General features: G+C 39.7%; 1 protein-coding gene across 2 annotated transcripts in view; it reads left to right on the top strand.

The window, feature by feature from the left end:
* LOC115219092 (structural maintenance of chromosomes protein 3) overlaps nt 1-17,320 on the top strand; it is a 71,783-nt gene that overhangs the window by 36,080 nt on the left and 18,383 nt on the right. For both annotated transcript variants that reach the window (XM_029789164.2, XM_029789165.2), the window contains 9 exons: nt 87-247; nt 969-1,110; nt 2,547-2,697; nt 3,796-3,945; nt 5,559-5,628; nt 7,990-8,071; nt 8,804-8,995; nt 10,944-11,127; nt 13,908-13,978. In XM_029789164.2, coding sequence (XP_029645024.1) covers nt 87-247; nt 969-1,110; nt 2,547-2,697; nt 3,796-3,945; nt 5,559-5,628; nt 7,990-8,071; nt 8,804-8,995; nt 10,944-11,127; nt 13,908-13,978 — 1,203 coding nt within the window. The remainder of the gene's footprint in view (nt 1-86; nt 248-968; nt 1,111-2,546; nt 2,698-3,795; nt 3,946-5,558; nt 5,629-7,989; nt 8,072-8,803; nt 8,996-10,943; nt 11,128-13,907; nt 13,979-17,320) is intronic.

Consider the following 17,320-nt stretch of genomic DNA (forward strand, 5'->3'; position numbering starts at 1 on the left):
GAATAAATGGGATGAGGGTGGGGAGGCGTGTCATTATAAAACCACAATGGGGCACCAGCTGAACACCGTCTCTCTTCTCTTTGCAGGCAATCCTGAATGGTATGGACGCTGTCCAGAAAGTTCTAGACGCTTTCAAAACTCAAGGCAAATACAGTGACCTGATTAATGGCTACTATGGTGTGCTCATTGAGAACTTTGACTGCGACAAGACATTTTTTACTTGTGTGGAAGTTACTGCCGGTAACAGGTAGGTTCTTCTGGCTATTGTTATGTTCAATGTCTTCACAATTAACTACCATCACCATTACTATCATAATCATCACCATCACTATTGCTATTGTCATCACTACCACTATCACCATCATCACCATTGCTTTTATCATCATCATCATCACCACCACCATCATCATAATGACTCATCACCTTTGCTATAATATCACCACTACCATCGCCATCATCACTAATATCACCACCACCACCTTCATCACTATCATCACGCACAGTGAGATTTAGCATTGACCTTCATGGGTCACTCTGCTAAGTGACATTGTGTGTTTTGGTGATCACGTGGAGGCTGTAGTCTGTGATTTTGTCATGTGTAGGAAATTGAAACAAAAAGCCAACGTGAAATTTTGTATCAAACTTGGAAAGTCTGCTTACAGAGACATTGAGCATGCTTTGGCAAGCTTAGGGTGACCAGGCAATGGGTCATCTGCAATGTTTCGACGAGCACAGGCACAAATGAAAGGAACATCCCTGGAAGACCTTTTATGAGCATCACCTATGTCTCTCATCCCTTTATCTTTCTATTCAGCTGCCCTTCTATTTTCGTTGTTTCTCCTCTCTATATTTATCACTTTATTCTTACCTCTGTCTGCCAACCTTCTTGTACTTTAGACCACTATCTGTTTGATGTTCACACACACACATATCTACTACAACTACACTAAACCATCTTTTTACCACAGATTGTTTCACCACATAGTGGACACAGATAGAACGGGGACTCGAATTCTACAGGAAATGAACAGGTTAAAGTTACCTGGAGAGGTAACATTTATGCCATTGAACAGATTGGATGGCCGAGACACAGAGTACCCTGAGAGTAATGTGAGTACTACTTTTATATATTTAACTGCTACCTGTATTCCCATGATTAAATAGTGACATGGACATCTCTTATATTGTTAAAAGATGTCTCTAACATCCCTGATCTTCCCTTTAGATCATTATTCATCATCATCATTGTTTAACGTCCGCTTTCCATGCTAGCATGGGTTGGACGGTTCAACTGGGGTTTGGGAAGCGTGAAGGCTGCACCAGGCCCAGCCTGATCTGGCAGTGTTTCTACAGCTGGATACCCTTCCTAACACCAACCACTCCATGAGTGTAGTGGGTGCTTTTTATGTGCCAGACGAGGCTGGCAAACAGTCACGATTGGATGGTGCTTTTTACGTGCCACCGGCACGGAGGCCAGACGAGGCTAGCAACGGCCATGATCGGATGGTGCTTTTTACATGCCACCGGCACGGAGGCCAGTCAGGGCGGCGCTGGCAACGGCCATGTTCGGATGGTTCTCTTACGTGCCACCGGCACTGGTACCACAGCTACAATTTCCATTGATGTTGATCGATTTCGATTTTGATTTTTAAAAATCATATTATTGTTGTTATTTCATATCCATGCAACATATTAAACCTTTCTATGCTCTTTGCCTACTACTACTACTACTAAATCTGCCCTTCTAGTTTCTGAATGTTAAAATCCCACATCTTATATTTCTTACTTTCTAGCACTTTACTACGTTTGTGTACATAATTGTGGAGTTTCGCATATTTTTCACATATCTTGACATCAAACTTGTTCCATGGCATGATTTCATGAGATTGTGTATTCAAAATTTTCTGTATCGTTTGGTGTCATACACATATGCATATATACACATATATTTATGCATACACTCAAACACAAATAAAATGCCTAATGCAAGTGTGTGTATTCATATTTAATAATTTGAATATGGCTAGAACTAATGCAAGGGAGATAACAATTAAGACTTGTTCCCCCTGATCTATATGTATATTTGTTCCAAAATTCTGCAGTTTTGTGCAGTTTTGTTATATCCTCATCCAGCTTGGAGATGAGTACCAACATCCCATTGTGACAGGCTTGCTGAGAATTCTCTGCATGAAACCAATGGTAGCTTTGTTAACCCTCAAATAAAGAATATCCACCAATGTGGTGTTGAGCACTTATTCTCACCGTTCAACATTCAAACACACGCATGTTAGTATCAGAATACTCAACACCTGCATCGGTAGATAAATATTCATTTGTAGATTAACAAGGTAACCAATGGTTTCATGCGGAAAGAGATCTCTACAGTTTTCTAGCAATCCTCTTGGGAATGCTGGTAATTTTCTTCATTTTAGATGGAGATGACTACCAAGTCAAGTAGATTTCTTGTTAATCGATAAATAAAAGTAAGTGTGTGTTATATACACATACACTCCACAGTTTATTTTCATCTATATCTTTTCTTCTAGGATGCCATCCCAATGATCAGTAAAATGATGTTTGAGAAGAAGTTTGACCGTGCTATTAAGCACGTCTTTGGGAAGGTTATGATATGCCGAAGTATAGAAGTTGCCACTCAGATTGCAAGGACTCAGAACCTTGATTGTATCACTTTGGATGGTATGTGAGCATAGCAGCTGAATTTTTTGTTTATCAAAATATGGATATAATTAATAGATTTTGCTCTTTTTAATTTTTTTTGGATCTTTTCGGTTTGAACGGCAGTTTTTTAACATAATTTCTAGGTAACTAAAAAATTTTAAACTTCGTATACTGGTAGAATGTGTTTATAAAACATCTTTTTCTCTTGCCTTTATTGATAAAATTCTATAATTTGTAAGATATTTGTTGTTTTTATTTCTTCAATTTCTGCAATTTCAACCAATCAGTGACATCTATTGAGGTAAAAAACATTCTGTGTCGTATGAATATGTCCCTCATTTAAGAAACAGATAGGGTTTATTTACATTTGTGAAGAAAAAAAGATACCCTTCCCTCCACCCCTAACCCTAACCCAGATTGAAATGCAATAGATCGATACTAGGGTCATAATTATGGGTAACAATTTCATATGACACCGCTAGAAAAAACTGCTGTTCAAACCGAAAAGATCCATTTTTTTTTACAGATGTATTGGAATGAGGCAGCATATATAAACTACATGTTATATTACAATAACTACCATTATTTAATTGTAGTTTAATGTTGTTGCTGACGATTTGGTCTTTAAAACACACTTTTTTTAGTCTCTCTCTCTTTTCAATTCAATTTCTGGAACAAAAATTTCTTTATTTTCTGTTTGCATTAGGTTGAGCAGTCACATAGTAGATGTAAGTCCTGGTAATTTAATTTCTTTCAGTTTGATCTACTCATGCAATGTCATGTGATCAGTCAGCTGTTTCATTCCAAGCTGCATTTTAGTTTCAGTTTGGTTGTATTTGGGCTTAAAAAAAAAATCTACTTTAAGGAAAAGATGAGTTATGGAAACTCAACTTGCAAGAATCAATGACCAATGGAACTTGCTGTTGAATTTGCTGATGAGCTTCTTTCATCAGATTTTGTGAAGGATCTATCTCTGATAGTTCAAGGCTGACTCCAGATGTTGAAAGATGTAGTCTTCCAATGTAGATAAGTTGCCTCGTTAAGGAATTGTTTCTGTTTATTCCTACAGTTTTTTGTCTTTTATTTAATTTTTCCTTTTTTTTATTATCATTAAAGGTGACCAAGTGAGTAGGCGGGGAGCTCTAACCGGAGGGTTCTACGACACCCGTAGATCCCGTCTCGATCTGCAAAAGAGCAAGTGTGAGTTACTAAACAAGGTAGAAACACAGAATGAAGAATATAAAGAACATAAGAAGAAACTTGAACATATCCTTTTGATAATTATTTGCTTAAAATGGTGTTGCTTACTCTTGTATTTGTCTTTTGTAATATGGGCTTTATTGAAATTTTCCTTGTGTCTTACTCTTTTACTTGTTTCAGTCATTTTGACTGTGGCCATGCTGGAGCACCGCCTTTAGTCGAGCAAATCAACCCCGGGACTTATTCTTTGTAAGCCCAGTGCTTATTCTATCGGTCTCTTTTGCCGAACTGCTAAGTGACGGGGACGTAAACACACCAGCATCGGTTGTCAAGCAATGATAGGGGGACAAACACAAACACACACACACACACACATATACATATATATATACATATATACGACGGGCTTATTTCAGTTTCCGTCTACCAAATCCACTCACAAGGCATTGGTCGGCCCGGGGCTATAGCAGAAGACACTAGATTAAGATGCCATGCAGTGGGACTGAACCCGGAACCATGTGGTTGGTTAGCAAGCTACTTACCACACAGCCACTCCATCATTATTTAGTGTCTGTTTTCTATGCTGGTATGGCTTGGACAGTTTGACAGGAGCTGACCAGCTGAAGACCTGCTTGGGCTCCATTTTGTCTGTTTTCATCGTCATCATCATTGTTCGACCGTGGTCGAGACAATGGAATTTACCATGCTACGCCAGACTTCACGGTCCATCATGGCATTACGGAGGTCCTGTTGCTGGATGCCTGTATCCCTGGAGATTACATCAGGATAGGAGAGTGTGTGCCCTCTGGTATTGCGAGTAGATGGCTTCCAGAGGAGAAGAGTAGAAATTACCTCTTTTTCAGCTCTACAACAATGTCCAGCAAACTGGACTCTCCTACCTTTCACAAGAGATGACACAGGTGGTAGTTTCCCATATATTTGCATTTTGGTTGGATGTCTGTTTTGGCATAGTTTCTATGGGGCTGAATGCCCTTCCTAACACCAACCAATTTACAGAGTGTACTGGATGCTTTTTACACCACACCTGTACAGGTACTCTTTAAATGGCACCAGCACTCCCGAGCCCACTAGATTAGGATTGCTCAGCTGAAGAGGGATTCAGGGGACGTGTCTATATGCAAGGACAAGCACAGTTTTACTTAGCTTGACGTCTTCTCAAGCACAGCCCCTCCTTTCTCACCACTTTATCCCATGTGTTGTAACTTTGAAATCTTTCATTTGCATAGTGAGCTGCCAAGAGAAGTGTGACTCCGCGGCGAGCTGGCAGAAACGTTAGCACGCTGGGCGAAATGCGTAGCCGTATTTCGTCTGCCATTACGTTCTGAGTTCAAATTCCGCCGAGGTCGACTTTACCTTTCATCCTTTGGAGGTCGATTAAATAAGCACCAGTTACGCACTGGGGTCGATATAATCGACTTAATCCATTTGTCTGTCCTTGTTTGTCCTCTCTGTGTTTAGCCCCTTGTGGGTAGTAAAGAAATAGATTGTCAAACTGACTATAAAACTGAAAGTCAACAAGAGTTGTTTTCATTTTAGAGGCTGAATTCTCTGTAGCGGAAAACAAGCTGATCAGTAACTAAGGATGGTAACAGGAGTATGTCATAGAATCAGTAATTGCAAATAAATGTCAGTCTGTTTTTTTCCTTAATTTGATTCACAGATTGAAAGTCAAATTAACAGCCTTGTCAGTGAAATGCAGAAGAATGAGACCAAAAACAGCAAAAACAAGTAATTGGTCTGCTTTTATTTATCTTACCAATCATCATCATCATTTAACGTCCGTTTTCCATGCTAGCATGGGTTGGACGGTTCGACCAGGGCTGCACCAGGCTCTAGTCTGATTTGGCAGTGTTTCTACAGCTGGATGCCCTTCCTAACGCCAACCACTCCGTGAGTGTAGTGGGTGATTTTTACGTGCCACCGGCACATGAGCCAGAGCAGGCTGGCAAACGGCCACGATCGGTTGATGCTTTTTATGTGCCACCGGCACAGGAGCCAGGGCAGGCTGGCAAACAGCCACGATCGGTTGGTGCTTTTTATGTGCCACCGGCACAGGAGCCAGGGCAGGCTGGCAAACAGCCACGATCGGTTGGTGCTTTTTATGTGCCACCGGCACAGGAGCCAGGGCAGGCTGGCAAACGGCCACGATCGGATGGTGCTTTTACGTGTCACCGACACGGACGCCAGTCAGGCGACGCTAGTATCTGCCACGTTCGAACGTTGCTTTTTACGTGTCACCGGCACAGGTGTCTTAACTACAATTTCCATATGCTATTGGAAAACAAATTTTTGTATAACAATTGCAAAGTAAAGACATAGTATGGACTTGTGAGGATTCTTTGGCAAATCACTTAGGAAATGTTCACCATTTTTGACCTCCTGTAGATGTCCAAACATGAGTATTTTTTTGATCCTTAGAAGATTACTTTAGTATTAGAAAAATGAAGAAGAGGATTTATTCAAGCATGCGCACACTGAGCAATACTAATAATGAATAGTTAGAACAAAATATACATAGTCTTTAGAGAAAGAATGAAATGAGTACAGAATGGAATATTAATTAATGAATGACAACAGAACAGGAGTCACTTAATTGCCTTCATTAGCTTATACTGTTTCTGCTGTAAGAAGCATTGCACCCAGAGCTGAGTGTTTGTTCATCTTCCTTAATATATATATATATATACACACACACACACACGTATATATGTGTGTGTGTGTGTGTGTATGTATGTATGTATGTATATGTATTAACATATATGAATGTTTATGTATATATGTGTGTGTGTATGTATATATATAATAATTATTATTTAAGGGAATAAAATCCAAACTTACAAGGAAAAAGAATTCAATTTAGGAAAACTAAATATATATATTATATACATTTTTATTATTTTTGTAATTTACTTAATCTTTACATTTTATTGTTATTTTAATTTTAACTTTTCTATTATATGTAATTTTCTAGATGGTGTAATTTAATTATTCATTTTAAATTGATAAACAGTGTTTTTTTTTCTAATATATATATATATATATGTGTGTGTATATACAAACTCACACACGCTTGTGTATGTGTATAAAGAATATTGGCAGTGACTTTGAAGTGTCAGCTCGCTAAGCCATCATTGGACTGTTGTGCATTGAAGTTTATCTTGGCTTTTATATAGTCTCTGTTAAGTTAAAAATTTTCTTTGTGAGTTTGAGTGGAATGATAATTCGGTTGTAGGGTGGAGTGTTTTGGAGAAATTTTTATTGATTAAATTTAGGGTTATGTTATTATTTTGAATTCATTCATGCATGTAGAACTTTGTAAGCAGATGTGTATATTTAGGTGTGTTCACTTCAGACCATGGGATTGTTTTTTAGTGGTTCATAAAAATGTTTTTGATCAGCACATGTGCCTGTAGTTTTAGTTATTTGGGTTTTAATGGATTTAATCCTTTGCTTTGATATAAAGAAAAAGTTGACACTCAGTTACCTACTTTTTGAATAGTTGGACTAAACTTTAAACCCTTAACCTTTACATTGTGAAAAAGAAAGAGTTAAGTTTGCAGAGTTAATGTCTTAGTGGAAAATCTCTGCTTTCACTATTTCAATTTGTTCTTCAGAAACTAATGCAGTAACATTATACTCATTCACACACACACCTTTACAGAAGTTGTAAATGTTTCTTTAAGATGATAGGATTATTAGATATCATTGCCCCGAGTATATGGCTGGTACTTTGTATAATCAATCTCATTAGGATAACAAAGTAAAGTTGATCTTGAATTCAGAATGTAATGAGCCAGATCAAATACTACAAGGGATTTTCTCCTTATGATTTTGCCTCCTTACTGCCTTCCAGAAGTTGTAATTAATTAATTAATAGCTCCTTTCTTGTAGAAACAAATAAAGTGTGTTCTAAATAATCAGGATTTCTTTGGCAAAATACAATAACATCAAATTTCTAATTGATACTGATACTTACAGTCAAAAGTAAAAAAACGAACAGAGAGTTATATCATCACTATTTCTGCACAGCTAATCTCTCTTTCTACCACTGTTTTCATTAACTTGTAATCTCTGCTTTCGCTTTTGCAGAGATACATTTGATAAGATGCGTGCAGATGTACGGCTTATGAAAGAAGAATTGCAAGCGATTGAAAAATCTCGAGGACCAAAAGTGAGTAAAACTCGGACCTTTTTGGTTTGAACGGCAATTTTTAACATAATTTCTAGGTAACTAAAAAATTTTAAACCTCATATACTGGTAGAATGTGTTTATAAAACATCTTTTTCTCTTGGCTTTATTGAGAAAATTCTATAGTTTGTAAGATATTTGTTGTTTTTTTTCTTCAATTTCTGCAATTTCAACCAATCACTGACATCTATTGAGGTAAACAACATTCTGTGCCGTATGAATATGTCCCTCATTTAAGAAACAGATTGGGTTTATTTACATTTGTGAAGAAAAAAAGATACCCTTCCCCCCACCCCTAACCCTAACTAACCCAAAGCCAAGAGAAAAAGATGTTTTATAAACACATTCTACCAGTATACGAAGTTTAAAAGTGTTTAGTTATGTGGAAATTATTTAAAAAAACTGCCGTTCAAACCGAAAAGGTCCATTTATACATACAAATAACTTCAGTTTTACTAATTGTTGGATCAAAATGTGTACATTACTGGAGTAAAGGCTGTTTCTAAATTCTCTTGTTTTCTGTGGATTGAAATCTTAATGTGAACTGCAGTTGATTGGGTAGTCATGACAGCCAGATCGTTAGTGTCGTATACAGTAAAACAGTCTTCTTGTTGGTTCATAAATGTTCATCTGGTAGAGATAAAATTGCTTTAACGATTGGTACAAATATTCAACTACATTGATTAATTGGTTATTATTTTTTTTATTTTGTAGGAAAAAAGTATTGCCAGTTTGCACACGAACCTGGAGGCCATGAAGGGGTCAGCTCAGTCACTAAATGAAGAACTTGGCTCTGATCTGCTTTCCCAACTTAGTGTTGAGGACCAAAGAGAAGTAGACTATCTCAATGATCAGATCAAGACCTTGACCACTCAGAATAAAGAGGCCTTCCAAGAGAGAATCAGGGTTTGTTCTCCGTTATGTTATTTCGCCCCCCCCCCTGTTTACTCAGTTTGTGAGTATACTGATTATACCAAGCTGCTCTCTATATAGTGTGTGATGTGTTCATCATCATCGTCGTCGTTTAACGTCCGCTTTCCATGCCAGCATGGGTTGGATGATTTTGACCAAGCTGGCGAACCAGATCGCTGCACCAAACTCCAGTCTTGATCTGGCAGAATTTCTACAGCTGGATGCCCTTCCTAAGGTCATGTGCTGTTTATCTTGATATGAGATCACCATGTCGCGCACATATGGTTGTGATGCATGTGCCTAGTGTACCCTTATCAGATGGGTAGTCATGATGGGTATACTAGGCTTTGTATATTTTACCCCAGTGTCATTTTGATGGCATGCACTGCTCTCTCACTCAATAATAATAATAATAATAACTAATAAAAAATACCAGGACTAACAGGTATATATAACGTACAGAAAATAGCACTACTAGGCACTGCACACATCCTATGTAAAACACTTTCAATACAGTAACCATCAGCGCATCACAGCAAACCACAGCACATACCCAAAGCGCCAGAGCTGTGCTTGGTAGTGCAGTGAAAGCACTTGATAAAAGTAAGACTACTGAATGATGACAATCTCTCTATATATAAATGGCAAAATGTCTGCGTGTGTGTCCTTTATACAAATCCACAATTTTTCAGTTAGAGGGCTCGCACTTTCTATGGTCATTCAAAACCGTCCAAGGGTGGTCGTGCACATCTTTACATTTCCCCAGTCACCCCGCAAAGCCATTAAAAAATCAATAGAAGTGACTTTTTTGTGAATTTTCTATCCAAAACCCAATCAAAATGCCTGAAACTTGATACACCAATTGAATGCCAGCTAGCTGTATGTGATTGGTCGGAGATTTGGACAGTACTCGCGTGTATGTGCGCATGCATGCACTAGCAGTATGACCCGGTGTTGCCGGGTCATAGTGCTAGTGATAATAATAATTATCAACCAAAATTTGCAACATCCTTCTCCTACTGAAGGAGTGCAAAGAATGGAGCTGCATCAACGTAGCAGTAGCTGCAGACCAAAGTATTGTTGAGACAAAGGATGAGAAAGTCATGAAGTACCATGGTTTAGGATTGGAAGAGCCTCAAAAGGGACTTTGGTACCTGTTGTGATTGGTGCACTTGGTACCATCACAAATTTTGCATCAAAAGTTGCAAATAACAAGGTTTTAGGAAGTATTCAGATGGAAGCAATACTTAGAGCAACTCATGTGTTGAGGAAAGTGTTGCATCTTGAAGCTATGAGATCTAATGATGATGGTGGTGATGATTTGTTGCAGTCATTTGAGGTCACAAACTGAATTCACTCTGGTTTACAATTGCTATTTATTTTATTGAGGTATTAAAGATTAAATTAAATTTTAGCAGAAATTTGGGATCTTTTCGGTTTGAACGACAGTTTTTAACATAATTTCTAGGTAACTAAAAAATTTTAAACTTCGTATACTGGTAGAATGTGTTTATAAAACATCTTTTTCTCTTGGCTTTATTGAGAAAATTCCATAGTTTGTAAGATATTTGTTGTTTTTTTTCTTCAATTTCTGCAATTTCAACCAATCACTGACGTGTATTGAGGTAAAAAGCATTCTGTGCCGTATGAATATGTCCCTCGTTTAAGAAACAGATTGGGTTTATTTACATTTGTGAAGAAAAAAAGATACCCTTCGCCCCACCCCTAACCCTAAAACAGATTGAAATGCAATAGATCGATACTAGGGTCATAATTATGGGGGACAATTTCATATGACACCGCTAGAAAAAGACTGCTGTTCAAACAGAAAAGATCCGAAATTTGGAACAGCAAAGTATCTAGTTTGACATTTGTATCACCTTCTACCATTTCTGGACAACAGTAATAACAATAAGAAGAATATCAAACAATTTATTTTCAGTTGGAAGGAGAGAAAAATCGGCAAGACCATCTGCTAAACAATAATTTAAAGAAGAAGCGAGAACGTCTTCTGCATGAGATGCAAGAACAGTCAAATAATGATCGGCGGGAGAAACTGGAGTCTTTGAACTCAGATCAGCATGGAGTTGACTCTCGTGTTACATCCAACCGAAAGAGTGGAAAAGGTCAGTCGTTAGAAGGGTTTCCTTATTGCTTTCTCTTCTGGATTGTCTGTCTTGTATCCTTTTGTTGTTTTTTTCATTCACATTTTCCTTTATTTCTGTATAACTTGAGCAAGTTGAACAACCATGTAAAAAAAATACCCTGTTTGTTCACGATAAGAAAATGCACGTTTAGACTGAGTGTCCCCCCACAGAAAGATGCATTTGAGATGCTCTCTTTTACTCTTTTACTTGTTTCAGTCATTTGACTGCGGCCATGCTGGAGCACCGCCTTTAGTTGAGCAAATCGACCCCCAGTACTTATTCTTTAGAAGCCTAGTACTTATTCTATCGGGCTCTTTAGCCGAACCGCTAAGTTACGGGGACGTAAACACACCAGCATCGGTTGTCAAACGATGTTGGGGGGACAATGACAGACACACAAACACACACACATATATATACGACGGGCTTCTTTTCAGTTTCCGTCTACCAAATCCACTCACAAGGCTTTGATCAGTCCAAGGCTATAGTAGAAGACACTTGCCCAAGGTGCCATGCAGTGGGACTGAACCCAGAACCATGTGGTTGGTAAGCAAGCTACTTACTACACAGCCACTCCTATTATACAAATGGACATGTGTGAGGTTCTGATTACACCAAAATTGACCCAACTGCAGTGGAATCTTGATCCTTTACTTGACAAATCTCTAAATTGATAATCATCATCATCATCATCATCTTTTAGTGTCCATCTTCTACACTGGCATGGGTTGGATGATCTGACGTGTCTGAGGACTGCATTTTGCTTCACTGTCTGTTTTGGCTTAGCTCTATGGTTGGTATCCTTCCTAAAATCAACTGCTTTACACCATGTACAGAGTGCTTTTTCATGGCACTGGTGCTAGGATGATTGTTGTGTAGCTTGCAATATCCCCTTTGACTGAGTGAGTTTGCCATAAAAAGGAAGAAAGCTTTATGTGTATGTTCACAAGTCAAGCACCATACACTCTACCTTTCATATTGAGAGAGAGAGAGACATCATTTGTTGCCAACACAATAACTTTCTCAACTTTCCTCAGTTCTATTCTTATTCTAGCAACTATACTTTCAGAATGTCCTCTTCCACTGTTAATTAGATCACCCTGATAACAAACTATCTACGGGAGCCTCGTCATCATCGTTTAACGTCTGCTTTCCATGCTAGCATGAGTTGGATGATTTTGACTGAGGGCTGGCGAACCAGATGGCTGCACCAGGCTCCAATCTTGATCTGGCAGAGTTTCTACAGCTGGATGCCCTTCCTAACGAGAGTGTAGTGGGTGCTTTTTACATGTCACCGGCATGGGGTGGCCAGTCAGGCAGTACTGGCAATGACCTCGCTCGAATCTTTTTACACATGCCATCGGCACAGGTGCCAGTAAGGCGACACTGGTAACGATCACGCTCAAATGGTGCCTTTTATGTGCCACCGACACGGAAGCCAGCAAGCCGCTCTGGCAACAATCATGCTTAGATGGTGCTCTTGGCACCCTACTAGCATGGGCACAAGTGCCAGTCAGGCGGTACTGGCAATGACCTCGCTCGAATCTTTTTACACATGCCATCGGCACAGGTGCTAGTAAGGCGACGTTGGTAACGGGGTATTTGAGAAAATCTATTTCCTATGTACTATTAGTGTTTATTACACCAAAGCATCTATGACAAAGTTTACTTTTTCTGTTAACGTGCCTATGATATCACTGCACCTCTTGTGCTTCCATAGTTTGCATGGGTACAAATTATGGAATTTCTGCCTATTCTTTTTGAACATATCAAAGAAGGTCATTTCTTTGATGGAAACAGTCACGAACTGGTTTCCTATTTACAAAAACTTTGGTCTTAAGTTTACTTTAAAACCTTTAATTCCAGATTTTTGCTTCCACATCTGGAATTTCTTTTCTAATTTTATCACAGGTCAATCTCTTAATAACAAAGTAATCAACATAAAGTTCTTAAATTTGTCGGTTATGGCTTGGAGAACTATGATGAATAGGAGACAAAGAATTAAGCCCTGATGAATTCCTATCTGTGCACTAAACTCATCACTGTACCCATTGCTCTCATCTTACTGATTGCATTACTGTACATGGCTTTTATTTGACTCTCACAGAAAGCTAGGAACTCTGTCAAAGGCTTTCTCCAGACTGATCACTGTGACTTTTAGCTAGGTTGTTTGTTCCTTCCTTCTCGAGCCATGCCTGGCTCATAAGGGCCGGTTTCATGGCGAATAGGTTCCCCACCTAGGCGGGATGCCGGTCCATTGCAGGTGAGCTGCAAGATGCAAGAGGAAAGAGTGAGAGAAAGTTGTGGCGAAAGAGTCAGCAGAAGTTTCGCCATTACCTTCTGCTGGAACCACATGGAGCTTAGATGTTTTGCTCATAAACACACACATCGTCCGGTCTGAGATTCGAACCCGCGATCCCTCGACCGTGAGTCCGCTGCTCTAACCACTAGGCCATGTGCCTCCACACACCTTTTAGCTAGGTGTCTCTCTTCCATTTCTCTCACTAGGAAGAAAGCATCCGCTATACTTTTCCCTGGCTCAAAATTGAACTGTATTTCGTCTAACTCTAATTAGTTGAAGTGGAAGGTAAATATTCTTATACAGAGCTAAACAATAAATGTTCAATAAAATAACAAAAAAACAAACAAACAGAATGTGTATGAAGGTGAACTAGGAGTAATAGACTTGGTTTTAAGGTATGAGGGTTTCTTTTCCTCTTCTTCCCTGTTGCTCATAAATCAGAGATGTCTAATTACAGAGCTTGATGACCAATTGGAGAAGATGAACAAAGAACAAAAAGAATTGCAGAACAAACTGGAATACTGGAAGGTAATTGATTCTGTGTCTGAGGATGATGGTATTGGTCATTGAGTTGTGTTTGTAATGAAAGCAATGATGATGTTTTCAATTGGAAGAAGGTGTGCAGTGCAAAAACTTAAAATACTCTTCGTCATCATCATCATCGTTTAACGTCCGCTTTCCATGCTAGCATGGGTTGGTCGGTTCGACTGGGATCTGGGAAGCCAAGATTCTGCACCAGGCTCCAGTCTGATCTGGCAGTGTTTTTACGGCTGGATGTCCTTCCCAACGCCAACGCCAACCACTCCATGAGTGTAGTGGATGCCTTTTACGTGCGAGAATAGCAACGGCCACGATCGGTTAGTGCTTTTTACGTGCCACCAGCACGGAGGCCAGTCGGGGTGGCGCTGGTAACGGCCACATTCGGATGGTTCTTTTACGTGCCACCAGCACTGGTATCACAACTACAATTTCCATTGACTTTTGAGCAATTTCGATTTTGATTCCGGTTTCTTGTACATGTATTTAATTTCTTCTCTCAGACTTCACTTTACATTTTATCCTGGTGAACTCCATAAAATTAGTCGTATAATGTATTGTAGTAAAATAAGATAGAGTAGTAATTGTGATGTTTCTGCTACATAGTCTATGCACTGTTTCCATGACTGGGAGTAAATTTTCAGGTTATTTTATATATCAGGTCTTGTATTTACATTTATGTATTTTGTGAAGAATAGCAGTGTTGGTCATAGGTTTCTAATGAGCTAGTTAACAGCTTCACTGCTTTTTTCACAGTAACCATGACATGGGATTGTTTTGGGAACTCAGAATAAATACCATAGGGTACTATTATTTTCTTCCTAATATGGAAAGCTTTTTCACCCCCGCCCCTGCCCCTGCCCCACTGTGGAATACATATGTCTTATTTACTGTATTCTTTATTCTTTTAGTCATTTGACTGCGGCCATGCTGGAGCACCGCCTTTAGTCGAGCATATCGACCCCGGGACTTATTCTTTGTAAGCCCAGTACTTATTCTATCGGTCTCTTTTGCCGAACCGCTAAGTGACAGGGACGTAAACACACCAGCATCGGTTGTCAAGCAATGCTAAGGGAACAAACACAGACACACAAACATACACACACACACACACCACACACACACACACACACACACACACACACATATATATATATATATATATATACGACAGGCTTCTTTCAGTTTCCGTCTACCAAATCCACTCACAAGGCATTGGTCAATCCGGAGCTATAGCAGAAGACACTTGCCCAAGATGCCACGCAGTGGGACTGAACCCGGAACCATGTGGTTGGTTAGCAAGCTACTTACCACACAGCCACTCCTGTGTACAAACATGATAATTTTATGCCTGCTTTCCATGCTGGCTTCAGTTAGAATGGTGTGACAAGCTGGAGGACCACATCCTGTTCCAATGTTTCAGTTTTGGCTTGGTTTCTAAGGCTGGAGACTCTTCCTTGCACCAACCACTTTACAAAACAGTTTTTTATGGTACCTGCAATATGTGGAGGCGCAATGGTCCAGTGGTTAGGGCAGCGGACTCACGGTCGTAGGATCGCGGTTTCGATTCCCAGACCGGGCGTTGTGAGTGTTTATTGAGCAAAAACACCTAAAGCTCCACAAGGCTCTTGCAAGGGTTGGTGGCGAACCCCGCTGTTCTCTTTCGCCGCAACTTTCTCTTACTTTTTCTTCTGTTGGCCTGCTTGCTTAGCCAGCGGGGTGGCGTCGTTCCAAGGCTAAAACAATGCGAACGCATTGTGACCAGCGATGTGTAACAACATCTGATAGTCTGGTCGGTCACGTGATCACCTGTAATATAGATGTTTTGCCTTCAGCAAAAAATACAGTTTCCTCGAACCCTGTGTGCTCTCTATTCAGTTCACCAACCATTTTAGAGTGTGGGTGCATTTTTCATGTTACTAGCACAAGTGAAGTTCCCTTGCATCTGACTGAAAGGGGAGTGAGTAATGGTAGAAGTTACAAATAGATGGGGAGAAATGGATTTATTGATGTGAGAAGGTGTTTGTGGAGAGAGTAATGGGAGAAGGAGAATGTTCTGAAGCATGTTCTCTAAGTAACGTATCTAGAAGGTGAATAGAAGAGAGTGTGGTGACAGAAGACTGGAGGAAGGGTGGGATGCAAGTTGAAGAGTGCAGTTTCTCTCCCTTCCTATTCAAACATCATGATTTGGAAGGACTGAGGAATGTGGAGTACTGGCATATAAATGGCAGAGGTGATCATCATCATCGTTTAACGTCCGCTTTCCATGCTAGCATGGGTTGGACTGTTCAACTGGGGTCTGGGAAGCCAGAAGGCTGCACCAGGCCCAGTTTGATCTGGCAGTGTTTCTACGGCTGGATGCCCTTCCTAACGCCAACCACTCCATGAGTGTAGTGGGTGCTTTTTACATGCCAGACGGGGCTGGCAAACGGCTATGATCAGATGGTGCTTTTTACGTGCCACCGGCACGGAGGCCAGTCGGGGTGGCTCTGGCAACGGCCACATTCAGATGGTTCTCTTACATGCCACCGGCACTGGGATCCAGAATCCAGAGGTAGGGTAATATGAAGCAGTGAATAGAAGAGATGCTATGGAGATGGAAGAGTATGTGATAGGTATAGAGAGTGTGAAGAATTCATATGCATAGGTTGAATGCTTTCTTACCAATTACAGATGGCTTGGTGTGATTAGAAGAGATGATGAGGAGATGAAAGGGTATAGAATAGGTACAGTACATAGGAGAGATGGTCGAGACAAGATTTTGGGTGCACATGTGTGTATATTATAATGTGTGAGCAGAAACATAGGGTTTAGAGGAGTCTTTAGTTTTGTTGAAGACACAACAACCTATCTAGAGCTGGTGTTTGGTGTTAGGAAGGGAACACAGCTGTAAAAAAAGATCATGCCAAAAACAGAACAGATGAGACGTTACCCTGCCATCCATCTGAGAGGGTAGTAGCTCCGAATAAGGAATGTGTGAGATGAAGGAGGTAGTGTGCAGCAAATAAATCATTTAACCCTTTAGTGTTTGCATTATTCTGCCAAAATTAATGCTTTTTTATCCACATTGTTTTGAACTAATCATGCATTATCTTGTAACTATGAGATTCTGATGAGGTAGCTGTTAATTTTTAAAACGATTTTGTAGGGCTGGTGTGAGAGACCAGATCTGGCCAGTTTGAATATAAAGCAGGCAGAATACTTTTGGCCGGATATGGCTGAAACCGGCTCTGGCTCTGTAGTACAAATGTCTTGTTTTCATAATTTTTGAATTAAAATCTTCCACCAAACTTTAATCACAATTTATGTTCCTAACTCTAGCTTAATGATAAC

The sequence above is a fragment of the Octopus sinensis genome, linkage group LG14, assembly GCF_006345805.1.
Source record: "Octopus sinensis linkage group LG14, ASM634580v1, whole genome shotgun sequence".
Taxonomy (NCBI): domain Eukaryota; kingdom Metazoa; phylum Mollusca; class Cephalopoda; order Octopoda; family Octopodidae; genus Octopus; species Octopus sinensis.